The following is a 22,244-nucleotide window of genomic DNA, read 5'->3' on the forward strand; positions in this document are numbered from 1 at the left end:
AATTTTACTAGTACTTTTACCCGTGCTACCGTCCGGGACATTAAAAATGGAAAAGCTATAAAAGTTCTGAATTTATTCATTACATAAAAAATAAAATAAATAAACAAAAAAAGTATTTAATGGATACAAATTTTGGGTCACGCATTTTCAAATATCTCCTTATAAACTACATTTGAAGTGGTGTTAATACAATCTCCATTGTCATTCGTTATAATATCTTCAGACCATCCCTTGATGTAACACGTGATATTGCAACATATAGCTGTCCATGTGAGAAGACCGATTGTGGAAGATAGATGTCAACTTGCTTAAGTGATTGTCCCTGACTTTTGTTTATAGTCATTGTAAAACACAAAGATATAGGAAATTGTCTGCGTTGAAATTTGAAAGGAATTCTGCTATCAGATGGTGTCAATGACAATCTCGGTATGTAGACCTTCTCTCCAACATTGCTTCCTGATATAACCCTCCCTTTAAGAACATATCTTCCCATCTTAGTGACTATTAGTCGAGTACCATTACACAACCCTACTGTTATGTCCAAATTTCTCAACAACATAATAGTAACTCCAACTTTTAAAGTAATCTTGTGATTAGGAAGACCTGATGAATTGATAGTGTTCAAGAATTCTGGTGTGTAAATATCTAATTGTTCAACTGTTGAATGACATTGAATATGGTAACTTTCCACTACCTTGTAATTTGAATAGTTATAGTTAGTGTATAGGGAAGATGCCTGTTTATTGATAGTGGGTTTCTAGGTGCATAAAATATTGGTTTAAACAATTGAAATTCAATGCCATCACTATATCTATATTGACAATCACATGATGGAAACAATTGAGAATCTTTGCACCTCTATAACCTCCCTATTATTAACACGAATTTCCACTTATAGTGAATGCCATTATCTTAGGTGATTTAAAATAATTAGTTAATTATGATACATGGCTCCATGGACTTGGTGAAAATATTTGCACAACTCTTTACATTTTTCAACTTCTTTCCATTGTTTTATATCGGAACCTTGATTAATAAAATGGCACCACTTCAAGTATTATACATTACCTTTAACTTAAATATGATTCACAAATACACGTATACAAATTAAAAGCAAACTTATGAAGGATACAGTGACACCGCGATTCAAAATATGCAAGGAGTACTAAATGTTGGTGGAAAGGATATCATTTAAGATGCAACAACGCCAAATTTTAAAAAACGAAAATGAGTTTTGAAACAAACTTGTGAGATTAGTTATAACATTACAAATGACGATATATTTTAAGATGCAAGAATGCCGCAATTTAATATGTCCAAAATGTGTATTGAAAGAGACACGTGATACTACTTATAACATTAGGAATGACAATCATATTTTAAGATGTGGCAATGCCGCATAGTAAAAAACTAAAATGAGTTTTGAAACAACCAGTTAATAATAGTTTCGATGATATAAAACATTATGTTGTATTGAACACTAAGGCATTTCGAGCTTCATAAACTGGTACCACAAAAACTACATTATATTAAGTTCAAGAGAATATCCTTTAAACATACACGAATACACGTTTAAAGTAAACTTATTAAGATTACGGTGACACCGCAATTCAAATAATTCGCACAGCAAATAAATTAGATACGTCAACAATGGAAATACCTGTGCAACTCTTTACAATTTTCAACTGCTGCAATACAATAGATTTTTTCGATTTTGTTGTAAGCTTTAGGAGGTGAATTTGGCGCCTTGCTTGGTCATTTCAATCAAAACCTTATTTGATAGTAATTGAATATCTTTAACATATGGCATACATTCTTTAAAGAAGTTATGTGAAAGTCCAACATACAATTTCTAAAGTTTCAGGGTTTAAAGAACATAAAATCACCATTGCATTATCGGAAAAAACCACAATTTTTGAATTACATAACAATGTCTCTCCATAAGTTCTACCATCACTTGCAATAATAAAATTGTAAAATTAAAAAGAAACTAAGATAGGAGAAGACATAACATCAAAATTCAAAACTCATCATGCACAAATTCAAAACTCAATTCATCATGCTCATCACCACTCAACCTCTTCTCATAGAAAAATTCAAAACTCAATTCATCTTGCACTAAAGGAGAAGGCATAACATCAAAATTATGGAAGGGAGTAGCTAATTTCTCAAGCTGAAACTTCATAGATGGGGTAAACATAGGAGTGGAAATCTTTGTCTCAAACCTATCCTTCAAGTGTATACCAAACTTGCTTGCTCCCACAAACACCATTGTCACCCAAGATCCAAGGGAAACACCGTAAAAGTCCTTCAGTGCATGCCAACCGGTTGTCAAGTAAATATAACCATTGTTTCTGTCCACTAAAATATCAAATTCGTTATAGTTTGAATCCACCAGCTTTGCATAGTGCCCAATTTGATCCCCGAAATCGTGGGCAAACATAGTGGGTAAAACAAACATGCCCTAGCATCCCAAAAAAGGTGAAACATGGTGTTAAAAAGAAAATAATGTAAATTTGTTGAGTCTCAAATGTATATAAAAATAATTACTCGCGTTAATAAAATTAAGCTCGACTTTGTAAGTTCTATACTTGATACGAAGATCGTTGACAATCCTTTCCAATTCAGAGTTGGGATTAGGGTTCAGAGGTGCTGGTAAAAAACAACAAAAAACAATCATCTTTAATCTGTACAAAACTGGAAATCACAACAAAAACGATTGAAGATTCATACCAATCAAAGCATGGTTGGAAAGCAACGTCTAGATGCCAGTGTTTGCCATTGGATTCGATTGAATTTGAAAAAGAATAAGATATGAGTGATGTGATTCCATAGTATATATACACGTTCATATTCATTCATCATGTATCATACCTATACATTGGAATAACACAAAAACATTGGAAATACTAACAACATTAAATGCAATCATGGAAGGGGGGAAGCCACACACAAAAACGTGAGAAGAAGGATTTTGGGAAACAATAACAACATTTAATGCACTCATGAAAGGTGGAAAGCCATAACTAAGAGAATTTAATGTATCAAGCATGGGAAATAAAAGTTTGAAGTCAAATTAGATCAAAGGATGAGATGCATGCTGAGCCAAATGATGAGATCCAACGGTCAGCATCATTTTGGAGTCAAAACCATTTAGGTTTAGGGTTTGTAAAGTTATTAGCAGTGTTAAGAAGGATTAGATATAAGTATGATAAGTATGATTTGAGACGTCCTTTTTCTTGGCATTAGTATCATCATTTCTCAGTTTTTTGTTTTATTAAAGTTGATGGGCAATTAGCAGGCCCAGTAAGCTGGTCCGGTAATTAGTGCAACAATCATTACAGCTGTGCTTATCACGTTTATCCTCAAGTTCATACTTAAATTAATAGGTACATCTATGTTTGATCGAACTTTTAAAATAAATAAGAAATCAATTTTTTATTCCCAACCATTGATGACAATTTTGAATTTGTCCATTTAAACTATTTGAATGATAAAAAAAACATGTATACGTACTCTTGTAAAAAAAAATGTATACTAGTCGATTATAAAGGTTTAGGCCCTGTTTGGATTGACTTATTTTGAGCTTATGTGGGCTTATCTATTCCCATAAGTCTTTTTAGAGGTAAATAAATAAAAATAGCTTATCATATTTTCATAAACTGCTTATGTCATATTTTAATAAGCCTAAATTTTCAGCTTACCCTCCGGCTTAACAAGGAGCTTATGAATTTATGTAACCTCCTTCGATTCTCTCTGAATCCACTTTTTCAAAACATATATTTTAATTATAATGTTAGTTATCTTTGGCAGTGCATGAGTAACAAAATTCTTATATACTTATATTACTAAATTAACACACATAACTAAGATTTTTTTTTTAAGAAAGATTTTTTTTTTTTTTTTTTGAAACTGAATATTAATATTTTTTTCCTATATGAATATTTTTTTGTTACATAACTATATACTTATCTAATGTTAATTTTGTCTTATATGAATATTGATATTTTTTAAGGACGAATATAATTATAAGTAATATATTATAATTTTTTTTTATATCTTAAAAAATCTTGATATTGTGGTTCGATTCTTTTAATTTTTTGTTAATTTTATAAAAAAAAATCTTGATATTGTAGTTCGATTCTTCGATTTTTTGTTAAATTAAAAATATTTAAAATTTTGATAATTGCTTATGTAATGTCATATCCAAACACTTCAATTTATGTAAGTACTTTTTAGTATACATATCCAAACATAAATAGCTTATCAAGTATAAGAGCTTATGACGTAAACTCTAATGTTATAAGCCCTAATGCTATAAACATCTATATAAGTTGTTTATCCAAACCAGACCTTAGTCGATCAAATTGGATTAGTCATCTATAATACAATGAATCAATGTTGAATATCAACCGAGAAATATCCATATTTGTATTCGAAGGTATTTCGAATAAGATTACGTCAATTGAAGTGAATATATAAAATAATACCACCTAAAAAAATTAAAATAATACCAAAGAAATTTATAAAAAATAATAATTACATAGTTGATAGAAAAATACAGAGAAGAAGTAAAATACTATTTTTTTTTAAAGATATAGTGATATATTAAAACGAAGTTTTTACTTGAAGTCTTCGTCAAAAACTTGTAAAACACACAAAATGAGTTGTCATCTTCTAATTGAATTTTCTCATATGCATGAGTCAGAAATCGAACTCTGACCACATGCTTAATGATCTCAAATCCTTTATCACTTAGACCAATCATTAATCTTGGTCCCTTCTATTTATTATTTTTATTTGTATTGTTAGAAGGAAAGAAAAATTGATGCTGTGATTTTTTTATTTCTAATAAAAAAATCTTTTATAACCATGTAAAATTTCACCGAGGATAAATGGTAACTAAAGTCATTCTTTTTTTTTAATAAACTAAATTCATTATTGAAATCAGTGGCGGGTCTTGCTCAAAATATTGGGGGAAGCGGTTAATATTAACTATATATTACAATTGAAATTCATGAAAGCCACATACAATTTCATCCAAAAAAACATCACCACAACAACTCCAATATAAGACTAAAACTTCAAATTATTATCTACCAACTAGATAGTCTATCCTAGCCTTAGAGAATCAAAACCAACCTAATTGAGAAGAGACTACTGGGGTGGGGGTGTTATGTGAGACCGAGGGTGCCAGAGAGAAAATATCCAAATATATTAGGGGTATTTTGGTCATTTCCTCTATATAAATTATTTATTTTTTAGTGGGTGGAGCCATGGCCACCATGAGCTCCCACCAAGAACCGCCACTGCTTGAAACTGACCTATAGATGTGCATAATAGATCACACTATTTCTCCAGGTTATGATATATTCAATATCAAGTTTAAGTTAAAACGGACATGCTTGCTAGTTAGATAAATCATATAAAAAAAATTATAAAAAATAAAATAAAATAAAAAATCGACAATTTGAATAGTCTTTTTTAAGGTTGGATCACCCAAATGACCTCTTATGTCCAATAAACCTACCTATTAGCTATTTCTTTTTATTTTTAACATGTTATCAGTATTAAATTTCTACCATCATTTAACAGGGATTAATCTTTATCACAGAATGTGTGTGACAAGTAAGATAAATTCTATCATTCCAACAAATTTTTTTTCTATAGTAAGAATTAGTGATCAAACTTCTTCTAACCACTTATTTCATAGACTTAATCCCTCACTACTTGGACTAACTCATTGTCGACGATGTGTTGATTATCGATTTTAATGGGGATACCTAGCATACTCCAACATGATAAACTTTGATTGTTTTGTTATTATAATGTATTAAAATTACATACCTGAATAAAGTTAAATATTGTTAGTGTGCAATTTTAAAACGCATATGTATTATTATAAGGAAAATGCTACGGTACACGATAAATTATGTCGTCAAATTTGCACAAATCAACATATAATTGTAGTTTGGTATTTTATCTTAATTTTAATTTGAGTCAAGGTGGCTAAATATGCCTTTGAAGTGCAAAGACACGTTTCCATGTTGTGTATTTTCCAAATCATGTATGTCTTTGTCTCATCTCACCATTGACATGTGGAAAGGTGGATATCCTTAGATGTGTATGAGATCTCTTTGGTAACAATTTTTTTTTACTATATGTTATATATAAGAACACAAAAGCACCAATAAGCTAGCAATAAGTTTAATAATAAAGTAAATTGCTTGTAGTGTAGCAAGTCGTGCAGGTGAGGTTTAGCATGAGAAAGGAGAATTGTTTCCCATTATAAAAAAGTTTTTTTCAACCGTTGGATTAAAGGGGAGTATTAATTTTATCATGGACTACCTACATCATATTTTTTTTTTCCTTTCTCTTTTACACTCTTATATTTTTGTTCAGATCTGGAATTTTTTTCTTTCCATTTATTTTCCACTGTTCTATTTTCCTGTCGTATTGGATAAGAACCAGTTAAGATCGCAGTGATTATTATTAGAAATAGAATTACATAAGATAATCATTCTTGTGAAAAATCCAACGTCATCACTTGTATTATATGCAGGACCAATGTAAGATTATTTTATGATTAACTTACACCACCGATGTTATGGTTTGTTGGATTGTATTTAAACTAGTTTTCATTTCACAAATAGAAGATGACAATATTCTAATTGGTTTGATTTTAATTTGAGTTATTGAATTGAACATGAGAATAGAAAAAAATTCTGAGAAATGAATGTTTTAAGAGAGAAATTGGTATTAAGAGAGAAATTGGTAAACATGACTTTACTGAGAAAAAGAAAGAAGAAAGAAGCCACCGGTAAGGAAAACGAAATTAGTGTATGAAGACAAATTAACTTCACTGAGATTTTTCTTGTGGGTGAGAGGTTGAAGAAAGTGTAAAGTAAAAAATCTAATGATGAGAGAATATGATAAGATTAGTGTTCCTTATTGATTTAATGGTTGAAAAAACATTTTCATGGTGGAAAACAACTTTCATTTCTCATGCTAAACTCCACCGGTCGTGCCACTTCGTGCGTTGAAGCCCTCGTTCTTATTATAAACATAAAGTTATACATATGTATGTTTAAAAATTGTACACGCATTAAGTATGTATAGTTAGTTAAGTCTAGATAAATTTACACCACATGAAAATGATAGTATCCGAGAATTAGAAAAGGAAAACAAAACGATAAAGGAGTATCAACCAAAATTGAAGGAAGAAATATGTCATGAGATGAGACGAGAGAAGAGAAGAAAAGATATGGACATATATTATACTATATGAGATGATATTGTGATAGAGAGAGAGAGAAGATGATGAAATGAATAAGATGGATATATAACATCTCTCTCATTATTAAATTAAATTTAGAAATAGTAGAAAGTAAAACTAGAGATACTATAAAGAGGGATAAGCAATGACACAAATTGTTATTCACTTTTGGATATTGGGATTTCAAAGTGATTGCTGACTCTTTGCTTCCTTGTTCTGCTTTCTTTTCTTCATTATTCCCTTTTCACATCACTTCACTACTACATACATAAACACACGTTCACCACTTTCTATCCTATTCTCTTTTCTTGTCCCTTCTTTAACTCTCTTCATAACCAAAACTAATCATACTTAATTCTTTTAATTTTCCTCTTAATGGAAATTGAACAACAACTATCAATGATCAAGTCTAGGTTCAAACGCATCTGTGTTTATTGTGGTAGCACCCCTGGAAAAAACCCGAGCTACCAAATTGCTGCTATTCAACTTGGAAAACAACTGGCAAGTATCCATTCATGTTCATATTCAAATATAAAAATTAATACGTATTTTCTATTTTTTTTATCTTCCATTTGGCTATTTCTTAGATTCTTATTGGAATTGGAATACACATAAACAAAAGTATATATAACTTTGTTTTTTCTGTCATGTAAATAATGTATTGATATTTTACCAAAGCAGGGTATTGTCCTGTTTTCTATTTCCTCTGTTCGATCTATATCTTAAAAAAAAAATTGGCTGCAATAATATAATACATACCATTATTCAATATGAGTGATTAATTAAAAGGCTTAAGTTAAGTTTGACATTTAGAATATATAATTGATTAGAGAAAAATAATAAAAGCGTGTGTATGTGTATGTGTATGGTGTAGGTGGAAAGAAACATTGACTTGGTATATGGAGGAGGAAGCATAGGATTGATGGGTCGTATCTCACAAGTTGTCTATGATGGTGGACGCCACGTCTTAGGGTACCCTCCTTTCTTTTTCTTCAATTCCTTATTCTTCTATCTATATATATATATATATATATATATATATATGTATACATTTTGTGCTCATGATTCTTCCTACTTTCTTATGTAGAGTCATTCCAAAGACACTTATGCTAAGAGAGGTACGTACTTTAATCACTACCACTAGTATATATATTTGGATTATACAATACTACTACAACGATTAAATGTGTATTTTTAGTTGAATTAATTAATTAAGTATGATTAGTTGGTTAATTTAGATAACTGGAGAAACAGTGGGAGAAGTAAGAGCTGTATCGGACATGCACCAACGCAAAGCCGAAATGGCTCGACAAGCTGATGCATTTATTGCCTTACCAGGTTTGTCCAACTTTTATATATGCACACATCATTATCACCTCATTCAATTCAATTTATTCTCCTTTACCTCTATAATAATAATTGTAATTAATTAAGAAGTTAAGGTGTTTAACTATCATCGTTGTTTCCTTCAAAAGAAAAATATATGCAAGACACTTTTGGCACTTGCTAGTAACTTTCCCAAGATAAACTGTATTTGCGGTGACTTTATCCTATTTCTGATCTGCACTGTTATTATGCATGCAGTTACCTACTCCTACCTTATTATTATTACCACCCCCTTTCCAAACAAAAAGTATTACTAATCTATTTCAAATTTAAATTTCAACAGGTGGATATGGCACCCTCGAAGAACTTTTGGAAATTATTACCTGGGCTCAACTAGGTATCCATGATAAACCGGTAAGATTGTTGCCCTTTGTTTGAAGAAGAAGTCAAAGTAAAAACGACATAACGTATTTAATGTATATTACTATAAAAATGAGAATAAAATGTAAAATTGGTAATAATGAATGGGACGCATAGGTGGGGCTGTTGAACGTGGATGGTTACTACAATTCACTACTGGCATTCATGGACAAAGCTGTGGATGAAGGTTTTGTAACACCAGCTGCCCGTCACATTATTGTATCTGCCCACACTGCCCAAGACCTCATGTGCAAACTTGAGGTACATTTTCAATTATTTTTTATTCTCATCGTACATTATTATTATCAATGTTCCATTTTCATTCCACGTACATTTAACACTTGTACATCTAATTATAGATCTGCACATGATTGGGGGACAACACACACGGTATGCTCAAATTATTGATAATTATATCAACCGCTGATTTTCTACTTTGAACAGGAATATGTTCCAAAACACTGTGGTGTGGCTCCAAAGCTAAGCTGGGAAATGGAGCAACAGTTAGTCAACACAGCAAAGTTAGATATTTCTCGTTGACTATATTAATCCACAATTATACTAATGCACCGTCAAGGACCCTACATTTTAGTATTTAGCCACAACCCGTATAGATGAGTAAGTTTCACAGATTAATTGGACGACCAATATTTATAGTCCTTTTAATTTGTTTAGTTATGGATTTAAATTTATGGTTCATGTTCAAGATTTCCTGTATTAGTTCTTGCTTTTGTTCTTTTCTTTCTGTTTTTTTTAGTTCGGCTTTTATGGCTCAAACTATGTAACTTGTTACTTACGAACTAATTGTGAATTATATATTTGACCAAATAAGGATGAAAGGTTATATATATTGTATATCTTGTCGGTGATTAGCAATGCTATATTATTTTATAAGTTGTAGATATATAAATAATCAGTTGTTGAATACAGCTTTCAATTAATCGAAAATGTAGATACATCATACATGACCATGGCCAAGGCTAAGGATATGATGACACACATTACATTTGGATTTCATTATATTCTAGTGCAAACATCTACTATAGAGAGAAAACTACTAGTATAATTTTATTTATATTAGCTTTTTTTTTTTTTTTTTTTTTTTTTTTTATAGAATCAACTATTAGCCATGATAATCGCTCATGTGTCTTAATTATAATAAGAAGAAGAAAAACATAATACATTTAAGGGTTAATACTTAATAGTGTTTTTCCGCATGTAATATATGTCATTTTTTATTTTCGTCCCTATAAAATTTTTGGTTTGATTTGCACCCTCGTAAATTTTGTTTTTCCAAAATACCCCCTTCCCTATCCAATTCAGCAAATACGTTGATGTAGCGGCGATTTGGCTTTCTTTTTCATTTTTTATTTTTTTAATTGGCCAAATATAAAAAAATATTCCACATCAGATTTTATTTTTAAAATATTCCAAAAAATCATAAAAAAATTAAGATTTTTTTTCAAAAATTTAAAAAATAAAAAAAATTAAGATTTTTTACGAAATAGAAAAATAGTCAGATTTTTTACAAAAAATATAAAAAATCAGAAAATATAATCAGAATTTTTTTTTCAATTAAAAAGATTTTAAAAAAATTCTGAAATTTAATTTTCAAAATTAAAAAATAGGTCAGATTTTTTTAAAAAAAATTAATTTTAAAAATCTGTATTCAAATTTTGAAAAAATTCAGATTTTTTATTCGAAAATCTTATTCCACAATTTTTATAAAATATTGGGGAAAAACCATTTTTCCACGACGATGGCAAAACCCTCTAAATTTGTATCCAGAATATTTTTTAAAAAATCTGACCTTCTTTTCAATTTTTAATTTTTTTTTTTTGTATTTTGAAAATTAAATTCCAGAATTTTTTAATTTAAAAAAAATCTGATTATATTTTCTGATTTTTAAATTCAAAAAAAATCTTATAGTTTTTTTTCTTCTGATTTTTTATTTTTTTTTCGATTTTTACATTTTTTGGAAAAAATCCCACTATTTTTTTTCGATTTTAATTTTTTTTCCTTTTTTTAAAAATTTTTGGAAAAAAATCTAAATATTTTTATGATTTTTAAAATAAAATATGATGTGGAAATTTATTTTTACACATAAACGAATTTGCTGAGTTGGATGGAGGAGGGGAGTATTCTGGAAAAAAAAATTACGAGGGTGCAAATCAAACCGAAAATGACATATATTACAGAGGTGAAAAACACTATTAACCCTACATTTAAGGATTTTTTTTTTTGTTGGTCGGAGTTTGAACCTCGAACTTTGCATATTTATGCATTGACCCTGTCAACTAAGCTAAGCTCACGAGGACACATTCAAGGATGTATGTGCGAATAAGTAAAAACATAATTCATCCTTAAAAAAAAAAGTAAAAACATAATTCATATTTTTTTTTTAATATCCAAAATAGCACAACCAAATCTCAAATAATTTTAACTCATCTGAAATTTGTAAGATCAAACTTACGCTCCAACATATCAAATGTCTATGACAATTTTTACCATTCAAGTTATACATAACATAATTATAATCAAACTATGTTGGTGGGGAGTGCCTCAACACTCTTAGGTTCGGTGTTGGTCCTTGCGATATATAAATGGTGGATAAAACAATCAATATGCTTTAATACTATGTTGATATTTGAAGTTTAACACTCGTCTTTTTAAAATCGATTCATGAGATGGAGGAGTGCATCATTTTTATAAAATTTATTAAAAGTCTTATTTATCTGAAGTAGAAGTTAAATTTTTCCCAATAAACTAAAAAGAAAAATTACTTTGGGTACAAGGACATATTATTTTTGACCTTAAGCGAAAGTGAATTGATAGTTTATAAAGTCCAATCTTTGAAATTTTGAGAAATAAAATAAAGAAACACATTAGAGTATTGAACAAGACAAGAGTAGTACTGTAACTTACATGTATATAAATAGAAAGGAGTGAATTAATTTCAGCGATCTAAAACTAGAAATGTAGAAGGTTGTTGATGTTAATGAATAATTGAAGGTTTGAAAGAACACCTGTCCTTGACCGTACTAAGTGAAGAATAGACAGGTGCCTCCCCTCTTCCTCTCCCTCGTGTACAAATTAAAACAAAACAACAAAAGGGAAAGATAAATAATACTATAATAGTAAATAAATTTATAAAGTGGTGACGGAGAGATATAGCTACTAGCTATTGTGAGTTTGTGTCCCACCACCTTAGCTGAATGTGAATTTGTGTCCTTTGTGTTACCACCTTAATCAGATAAGAGCTATGGGCCCACTCTGGGCCAGGAGGAACTAACATGTGAGTTCCCACGTGAACATGGCATCACGCGCCCTATATAAACTAATGGCTTAAATAAGTCTTTCATCCCTGTAAATATAGGTCATTTGAATTTTCGTCCCTGAAGTTACTAATCCTTCCAATATACCCCTGCAAATATTAGTCATTTGACATTTGATCATAATTACATCTGATTAGTAACTTCAGGGACGAAAATTCAAATGACCTATATTTGCAAGGATGAAAGACCTATTTAAGCAAACCACTTCGCCCAATTATCACTTGCCACATGGGCACCACGTTGCTAATGGCAGCCCACCTTAGCAAAAAAACCTAATTAGGACCAAAAGTCAAATGATTAATATTTGCAGGGGCAGATTGAAAGGATCAGTAACTGTAGGGACGAAAATTCAAATGACCTATATTTACAGAGACGAAAGATATATTTAAGTCTAAACTAATTATAATAAAAATAGAATGAGAATTGATGACCACTGATCTACGAAATACGAATTCGATTAAACTTGTTAATGCATTTGATATTTATACAACGTGTGTCAGACAACACGGATAAATGTCTTAAGAATTTTTTTTTTTCCTTTGCTTTGATGTCTGATAATGGGCACTCGAACTCATCTAAAAGAGATATAAAATGTCTAATTGTAGAGGAAATTATGTGTTTGCTAGTCTTTTATTGTGTGCATTGCATCCATCTTTCCTTTCTCATTCCTTTTGTGCTAATAGAGTAATTTCGTATTTGTTGTGGAGACCGTTGGAAATAGGAACTAGGAAGGAAGGGGGGCTATATTGAAAAGGAAAAAAAAAATACTATCAAAAATACTATTCAGCTATATGTTTTGATGACTTGATTTTCTTCGATTAATCTATCTTTTTGCTTTTTTTGGTATTGGATAAACATTACCCTGCTTGGTTGTTAAGATGTCCAATGGCAATGGGAATGTGTTTACTGGTCTTTTATTGTGTGCATTGCATTCGCCTTTCCGACCTCATTCTTTTCTGCTGGTCAAAAAGATTAAGGAAAAAATTAACCAAAAGAAAGGTCACATTTATTAAATTTTTGTTAATTCAACCTGTGATGATAGCGAGCTTAAGCCTTTATGAGATCAGATTATTGTCCCACCACAACTGAATTTGCAATTGAATCATTATTTAGCTTTTGCTTTCACAAATGTGTTAATTCTTTTTTTGGCTAAAATATATTTTTTATTCAAGGTTGTCTAATATCAAAAGTTTAGTTGAACATGTTTTAATCGACTCTTATTTTAAAGGGTTTATTAACGAGTACTTCAGGGGCACTCTTTAAACATTTTAAATTTTAAAAAATATTCTTTCAAAAATTCAAATATTACAAATTCCAATGCACTGAATACGCGAATTTTCATAAAATCCAAATTCTTAAAAGTGTCGGGGGAGCACTTGTTTACATTTTCCTATTTTAAAATACATCACATATACACTCATACTCATATAATACATATATACTCGTTTTGTCTGTTAAATTGAGAATTTAATTCATATTTTACAAGAAAAGTAATTTAATTTACATGCATAATAATCAATAAACAATGGGTGAAACTTGCTAGTATTACAATTTTTTTAGGAACACTAGTATTACATTATAAGTTTCTATTTCTTGACAAAGTGTATGAATTTAATCATCAAACTGCCAACAGCAACAAAACAAAAAAAATACCATTTTCAAAATAGATCCAAAAAAAAAAAAAAAAAAGTTTGCACGTCTAAAAATGAGTTCACTTCAAAATATGATGTTGTCTGAAAGTACACTCTTAAAAACATCAATTGTTTTTTAGAAAGATTTCTGTTCTTCCCCAACAAGTTTCGCTCCCACCCAACCAAACTGACCAAAATACCCCTGTGTTAGTTAACTAACGCATGTGTAAAACAAACGAATTAATTTTACAAATGTGTGACTTAAGTCACGCCGCATGAGTTAACTCAGGTGTTATACCCAACGTGAGCTAACTCACGCTAGTTTTTTAGTTAAGCGATCTAGTGCACAGAAGGTAGTAGGTATAGTCACAGATGCCAGGAACATATACAACTGTGTCACACAGATTGCTTGAACAATGAAAGACAACCACAGATCAATAACGTGATTACGGTCAAATAACACCACCAACAACAATAACAAAAAGAATCAACCATATATTTTACAAGGAAGTACAATAGAATAAGCTCAGAGCTGGTGAGGCAACAACAGAGAATCAAACTTCACCTGTATACATTAATTAATGACTAACCTATCCAGACACCACGGCTCACACTCAAAATATATTGTATAGTTACAGTATCACGATCCATACACTAATAATACGTGATGATAAGGAAATGAATAAAGCCATAAAACTTAAATCCGCGTCGCAACTTCTTTTGAGTGGAATTGAATATGGAGAAGCTACATACTATAGTTTAGGAGAAGGATTGAAGGGCCGAAGATGTGGTGACTAAACTTGATAAGAGACCAACTATGACAGCACTGTTATATGTGCTTGGTTCTCCTTGCATAGAATTGTTCCTAGAATCAATGTAAGTCTCATTTAAGAAAGGTCCACCAACAAGTGCTCCAGTAGCTACATTGGGATTCGGATCGGATGAGTCAAGCCACTGCCACCCGTCCTTGCAACCAGTTTTCGCATTAGCAGGAATTGAAGCTCCCCTGTGATGCACGAATTGTGGGAAATTCTTTCCATATCCCACCAGAAAACTCATATGCTGAGGATTCTTGCCCAACACGTAATCAGCCTGGAAGTATTAGACAAGTTATCAAGTTAGTTGCAGATAATTTCAAGCCAATACTATCTCTGGTCCCTATTATAAGAAATTGTGCGTATTTTTTGGTCTTTATTATAAGAAAAAAAAATTCATTTCAATGTGCATTAATTGCTAGAATTCTTTTTATACCCTTTATTTAATGTCAGATAAATGTTTAGTATAAATTTACATGTAGGTATAAAACATTTAATGTTATTGATTTAATTGGAACAATAACCATTCAATTTTATACTAATTAAATAAGCTCCTTGATCTGTACCCAAAAAAAAAAAAACTCCTTGATCTGTGATTTTGGTAAATTCTTCTTATATTAAGGGCCAGAGAGAGTATTCTACAAAAATAATAATGAATGCATACCTGAGATCTGGCAAAGTCTCGAAGATCTGATGGTTTGAAGGAATCTGAATCACATTTTATATTGGGAGTCTGCGTTGTAAGCATATAGTCACTGTAAACAGAAGCTAAGAATGCAGATGCAACAGGATGCTGCAAAGCGTTCCATTCACTCACCCATATCAGACCATCTATATAAAAGAAAAAGAAAAATGCAATTAGACAACATATTGCAGTAGAAATATATTACTAAAAATGGAATTTCCATAGTTTGTGTTCCTCCAGACTATCTAATAAAACTATTCAGCATGCTAATCAGATTATAAGTTAAGGGTCTTGCTAACGAGTACTCTCGTGACACTCTTTAAGGATTCTAAATTAAGAAATTATTATTTAAAAAATTCAAATACTTCAATTTCCAATGTATTGAATACACAAACTTTCATAAAAAGTGCCCTGGGGGCAGTCATTAGCATTTCCCATTAGTTAATATCAAGTCAGATAGCATTCAAGGAGAACATTACTATCAGTTCTGCTTTTTGTGGCTGTTGGAGAGTCTGGAAGAAGGCCACACATTACAGCCTCGGCGGATTTTCTATAATTTTGGAGGCCGGAACCAAATGAACTGGAAAGGCCCTTTGCCTTGAAGAAGCTTACTCTAGATAGCAAAACCTGCATTAAGAAAAAGGATGATGAAAGCTTTGTAATAAAGTAAGTAGATGTAACATCTAGGATAAGTAGAAGTATCCCCTAGTATATACATGAAAGCATTGCAAAGTTTGTAACAAAATAAGTAGAAGTATCATTTAGGATAAGATAATGCCATAAAGCTTGATTGAGTCTATTCTGTGTAATGTGTAGGTTGCAATAAAATATTAAAAAAAAACACTTCGGTAGCAAACAACGTTAGTAAAACTAATGATTGTCTTCAGCTATAAAATGATCCTAGTTTAGAATTTGGAAACAAGATTCGGCAGCTCTTCATACCTGAGTTCCGGCAAGCTTGTTGTCCCAACTGAACCAGGTTGGGCTTCCAAATTGAGCATAGTCTTCTCCATTTTGGCCAGTCACATACTGAAGGTACGAATCATCACCTGTGGCGTGGTAGAGCCAGGTAGCTGCCCACAAAAGCTCATCTCCATATCCAGTTGAGTTATAATATGTCGCAACTTCAGGTATATTCTCACTGTAAATTCCTCTATGCTTGTCCGCAAAAGTAAATAACTGTTTTGCATGCTTGAGGAGAGTGCTTGAATATGTAGCATCTGACTTTTTGAAGACCAAAGATGCTGATGCCATTGCTGCTGCAGTTTCAGCTGCAACATCTGATCCGGGACAGGATACGTTCACTTGTAAGAGGGGTCGTTCCTCAGTAATTAACTCAGGTCTATTCCAACACTTGTGATCTGCAACAGGATCACCAACCTGCCACATCGATTTTGATAAATGAAACTAGATAGAAACAAATTTTAGAAAAACATCAATGTTGTTATATTTTACATTTGATCAACTGTCAACTTAACAGTTTGTGTTTTCAGACCTAACCTGAATATACAGAACATTCTCCGAAGGATGAGCATTGACGAGAAAATCAGTGATCCACCTGAGAGAATCTTGCGCTGGTTCCAATTGGCCAACAGCATCCATTTGATCTCCATATTCTAGAATTGCCCACGATAGCACCGAGGCAGTAAAAGCCATAGGAAAACCAAACTTCATGTGATCCCCGGCATCATACATTCCTTTTGTTAGATCTAAATCTGCTTGCTTTCCATCCTTAAGAGCCGAATCCCCTCTCCAACTTATTTTGTTGTTCTCTAATTTGCCAGCTGCATCACATGAATAACAAACATGACCGTTAACCCAACTGGAATGTGCAACAGCACTAACATGCTAAAACAATGTTTTCAAAACCAAATCAAATCACATGCTACAGTTCAAATACTATGGTGGGTTATTTGGGCGGCTCAATCGTGGTTTCATCGCAGTTTGGCGGTTGAACCATGATCCAGAGATCTTGCCGATTCAATAACCAGTTCTGTTTTAGAACATTAAGCGAAAAATAATCAATGCAATAATAATAAATAACTATCTAATATCTTCCTACAATAAATCAAACACATTGTGAAAAGGAAGAAAAAGGTAAAAGAAAATGAAAAAAAGGAATATTACATTTTTGCACGTCGAAGAATTGCATTGCAGTTTTGAGAGCAGAAGCATATTTTTGATCAATAGCACCAGGAGGACCGGGAACCGGTTCGGGTTTATCGGAATTCGAGTTATCGATTTTCTTCTTAACGGCATAAACAATAGCACCAACAACAAGAGCTAGAATGACAAACGCAATAAACCAACCACAGCATCCTCCTTTTGATTTCGATTTTTCTCTCATTATGCAAAAAAAGCGAAAATCACAAATGCAGAAAACAGAGTTTGGGGTTTTGGATCTAGTTTTTTTTTTGTTGTTGTGTGTATATAATAAAATCAAACCCCAAACAAATACATTGCTAACTCAATGTAGCTAGCAACTTACTAAATAGGAAATGTGTTGTTACAGCTGAAAGACAACGATAATGTCTGTATTTGGAAATAGGTTTTGTTTTCAATGCAGTTTCAGATCGATGGAAAATTGTTTGAAATCGTTAAACGGAAAAAACAGCACCAACCAACAACCTAGCTAGTATACTCTGTGTTGTGTTGGAGGAAAATGGATATGGATCTAACCCGACCCGGTTGCGGCGAGAAATGGAGTGGAAAATGGTAACGATAGATATCGCGGGAGAATATCTCTGCCTAGATTTAGAAGTAGGTATGTATTACTGCATGTAGAATCACGGAAATACCCTTTATGAAGTTGGATAGGTTGTGTTTTGTCGGTGGATTTTGAGGGGTATAATGATAAAAGAAGGGAGTCAAAAGATTGACTGATGCTAGCTTCGTCGGTGGGATTGTTAATGATTTGGACCTTTGATTTGCTGGCTGTTGAGAAAAGGAGGGGTTGAGTGAAAATGACCTTTCATCTTAAACAACTACCAAAACTCTTAAGTCTTAACCATTTGTTTTACTTTAGCTTTAATTAAACTTTTCATGTGTTTATTTGTGGGTGTCCCTGATGGGGTGCGGTTATCATGCATAAGGAATTCTTATGCACCCTGCATAAATCCTTCTGTGAGTTGGATTCAAAAACTATTTTGCTGTGGAAATGGTTTTTGTGAGTTGAACTCCAAAACCATTTTGCTGTGGAAATGGTTTCTGTGAGTTGTACTCCAAAACCATTAGATGTATTTAATGCTAAAAACGAATTTGAACTTATTTTGTTAAGAAAAGCAAAGATTCACTCTAGATCTAAACATTTAACTTCGAAAATTCTTTGATAAAAAGACGAAGAGAGAAAGCAAACGAACTTACTACCTCTTTTGATGCTCAATCCTGATCTGCACGTCTTCGTTGTTGTTGTTGAGCTTCGATTGCGTTCGAAAACGAACAGTTGCTTGCCAGCCTCGTTCGTGTTGATTTCCTTCGATCTGGTTCAGATCGAGCTTCATTTCTTTTGCATTGGATGAGTTCACTGCAAAATTAGTGTGGAGAAAGGAAGAAAGTTGTCGGATCGGTGAAACATATCCCAAATCTGATGGTTGTGAAGTGTTTATGCATGGTGCATAAAGAAATGACTTATGCATAATAACTTTGCCCAGCCTTATGCACCATGCATAAACACTTCACAACCATCAGATTTGGGATATGTTTCACCGATCCGGCAACTTTCTTCTTTTCTCCACACTAATTTTGCAGTGAACTCATCCAATGCAAAAGAAATGAAGCTCGATCTGAACCGGATCGGAGGAAATCAACACGAACGAGGCTGGCAACCAACTGTTCGTTTTCGAACGCAATCGAAGCTCAACAACAACAACGAAGACGTGCAGATCAGGATTGAGCATCAAAAGAGGTAGTAAGTTCGTTTGCTTTCTCTCTTCGTCTTTTTGTCAAAGAATTTTCAAAGTTAAATGTTTAGATCTAGAGTGAATCTTTGCTTTTCTTAACAAAATAAGTTCAGATTCGTTTTTAGCATTAAGTACATCTAATGGTTTTGGAGTACAACTCACAGAAACCATTTCCACAGCAAAATGGTTTTGGAGTTCAACTCACAAAAACCATTTCCACAGCAAAATAGTTTTGGAGTCTAACTCACAGAAGGATTTATGCAGGGTGCATAAGGATTCCTTATGCATGATAACCGCACCCTAAAATAAGGTGGACGGATTGGATGAATTCTGTAGTGGATGGATTGGATGGATATGGATCTCATGGATCATATTGCCACCCCTAGTTTTTAACACCTCAAGTACTGGATCTTAAGTTATCAAATGTCCATTGGAGAACCACCTTGGTTTTCAGCCCCACCTTGCTCTGCAGCAGAACCCTGATCTGTAGCAGAATCCCGATCAGCTGCTGGCTTAGGTTCAGCAGGTGCACTTTCCTCCTCCCTCACAATCTCAAAAGTATCGATCAACTGTTGAACGGTTTCCTGATCCAAAATGTGGAATGGTTCACCAACCCCAACCACAACAATGGTGCATACGGAGCTCCTGAGCTTTTCTCCTTGCAAGGATTCCCTAGTTGCAATGAGTGCATCTTTGATCAGATCTTCCCGCGATGAGGCTGTGAAGTTGTTAAACTTGCATTCCAAATATGTCATTGCAGCTTGTGAACGCGAACCGATTGCAAAAGCCTGATATTCAAAATAGTTTCCGCTTGGACAGTTGTAATAGAGGTGAGCCCCTGATTCATCTAATCCACCTACCAGAAGACCAACTCCATAAGGACGCTTCCATGATCGCTGAGTGCAAATCTGCAACTCAAAAATGCATCATAAATACTGATGAGAAAGAGAGCTTTCAGTTCTAATAAATTTGCAGATAATCCTTTCTTTTCTATGCAATTCCGCATATACAAACACAAACTTTGCCTCCCATACCCACCCCATCCAACTTTCAATTAACAAAACACAATTTTAACCACATATAGTAAAGCAGACCAGGCTGATTAACCAACCCAATGTTTTAGTTTATTGTAACAGATCAGGTTCACATGAGGTTTAAGAAACAAAAGAAAGAGGGGGTACTGAAAGATCATTAAACCCAGTAAAAAGATCCAAGATAAAAACAAATTTTTTATTTTCGTGATTGGCTCAAATCAAAAGAATAACTAAACCCTATTCAACCAGTTCTTTTACAAGCAAGTTATATTGAATCAATAGAATTAATATTCTCTGTTCTACTTCACACCATAAAACAGCCGTCTCATTGTAAATTTACACGAGAGAATAACTAAAAAAACAATGAGATGTATAACATAACTTGAAGTTTTAAACATAAATATTAGCACCCTTCAGGATTTCTCTCAGCACCTAAATATTGCTATGAGCTGTTGAAATTTTACAAGAAATTGAACCAAAGGCCTCTCTCACAATAATATAGACAAAGCCAATATAAATATTAGCACACTACAATGCTCAGTAAATCATGTACCAAAATAAAATTCCCTACTCTAAACCTTGAAAGAGTAGATGTTCCAAATGCAGTAAAGAATGAAATTATATACTCAATTACGCAGTCATTTAAGGACTTACTTACAAAGCCTCCACAGAGAATTAAAGAGAGACATCAAAGTTCACTTTCCCATAACTATGAGGTCCATCACTAGAACATCCAAAATGGGCCGAAACCAAGCAGAACACACTACACAGCATTCATTAAGATGCATGAATTGATCCCAATTTGAATAACTACCCCATAGCCTTACTCCATCATATGAATTACAAAATATCTTAATCAGCAAACAGTCCCACTATCAATCCAACTTTTACACTATCAAAATTTAGAACAAATAACATATAAAATTAAGAGAAGAAAGAAAGGATACTTCACAACAGGATAATAACATTATCTCACTACTGCCATATTAAGTAAACAACAGCTCGATGCTCAAAAGTCATGTGTTTCATATTTAGAATAAGTTTGGACAAACTTCTCCACAAACAAGGACATACTTCTAGACCGTACAAGTTTGATGAGATTCTGCAACTCAATTCTTTAAAAAAGTCTCTAGTTTATCGTCTTCAGGAACAGTTACAAGGACAATGTTGCAAGTGAAGTTAATAAACTTTTTAAATCGAGAAGCTCTCTTAAGCTAGTCCAAACTTGTCTTTCAAATGTCAGCCATCTCAAAAACCAAACATCAAAAAGTATGTTTCGGTTAGCAGCGAGTTTGACGGAATTACGGTTGACAAAAATTCCAGTTTGAAGCTTCAACAAAATGATAGTATCACCATGATTTTGCCAAACTTACCAACATTTCAAACACACACTAAGTAATTTACAGAAAACTAGAGTCAGCAAACACATCATAGTCACTGACAAAGACACTCAATTAATTACAAACCTCGAATTCTCAAGACATTCAAATGATAAAATATCCAAACACCATAGAAATATCACAGCATTTTGCACACCCAGATTGAACAACTCGTATTTCTCCCACAAAAATGACCAAGCTTTAAGGAAACTAAATATTCTAATCATTGTCAAATATAGGGTTAAAAAAATGTTTTGATTCTTCCAAACTCAGTCATTCAGTTAAGAGTCTAAAATACCTAATCTCAAATGTTGACCACAAGATGAACAAGTGTAATCTTCGATGCACATACACAACAAATAAATCATGAATTTGTTAGAATTTAACCAGATAAAATTATTTAATTTAACCTATTAATTAATTTGCTAAGTTAAACCTACATAA

The 22,244-nt window shown here is 32.4% G+C and overlaps 3 protein-coding genes across 3 annotated transcripts; 1 reads left to right on the forward strand and 2 right to left on the reverse strand.

The window, feature by feature from the left end:
- The first annotated feature begins 7,481 nt into the window (after positions 1-7,481).
- LOC11437378 (probable cytokinin riboside 5'-monophosphate phosphoribohydrolase LOGL10) lies at positions 7,482-9,879 on the forward strand. Its single transcript, XM_003603691.4, has 7 exons — positions 7,482-7,777; positions 8,151-8,248; positions 8,364-8,394; positions 8,515-8,614; positions 8,946-9,016; positions 9,140-9,283; positions 9,467-9,879. The coding sequence occupies exons 1-7, from the start codon at positions 7,652-7,654 to the stop codon at positions 9,560-9,562; spliced, it is 666 nt and encodes a 221-aa protein (XP_003603739.1). The 5' UTR covers positions 7,482-7,651; the 3' UTR covers positions 9,563-9,879.
- Positions 9,880-14,420: 4,541 nt separating this feature from the next.
- On the reverse strand, positions 14,421-18,265 carry LOC11439887 (endoglucanase 2). Its single transcript, XM_003603693.4, has 6 exons — positions 17,616-18,265; positions 16,989-17,272; positions 16,431-16,868; positions 15,968-16,115; positions 15,468-15,634; positions 14,421-15,080 (listed from the first exon to the last, which is right to left on the reverse strand). The coding sequence occupies exons 1-6, from the start codon at positions 17,833-17,835 to the stop codon at positions 14,748-14,750; spliced, it is 1,590 nt and encodes a 529-aa protein (XP_003603741.2). The 5' UTR covers positions 17,836-18,265; the 3' UTR covers positions 14,421-14,747.
- A 1,465-nt stretch (positions 18,266-19,730) lies between these two features.
- On the reverse strand, positions 19,731-22,244 carry LOC11428880 (proteasome subunit alpha type-1-B). The gene has a single exon (XM_039832175.1). It carries the CDS (start codon positions 20,140-20,142, stop codon positions 19,807-19,809), a length of 336 nt encoding a protein of 111 aa, XP_039688109.1. The 5' UTR covers positions 20,143-22,244; the 3' UTR covers positions 19,731-19,806.

Source organism: Medicago truncatula, chromosome 3 (assembly GCF_003473485.1).
Source record: "Medicago truncatula cultivar Jemalong A17 chromosome 3, MtrunA17r5.0-ANR, whole genome shotgun sequence".
Taxonomy (NCBI): domain Eukaryota; kingdom Viridiplantae; phylum Streptophyta; class Magnoliopsida; order Fabales; family Fabaceae; genus Medicago; species Medicago truncatula.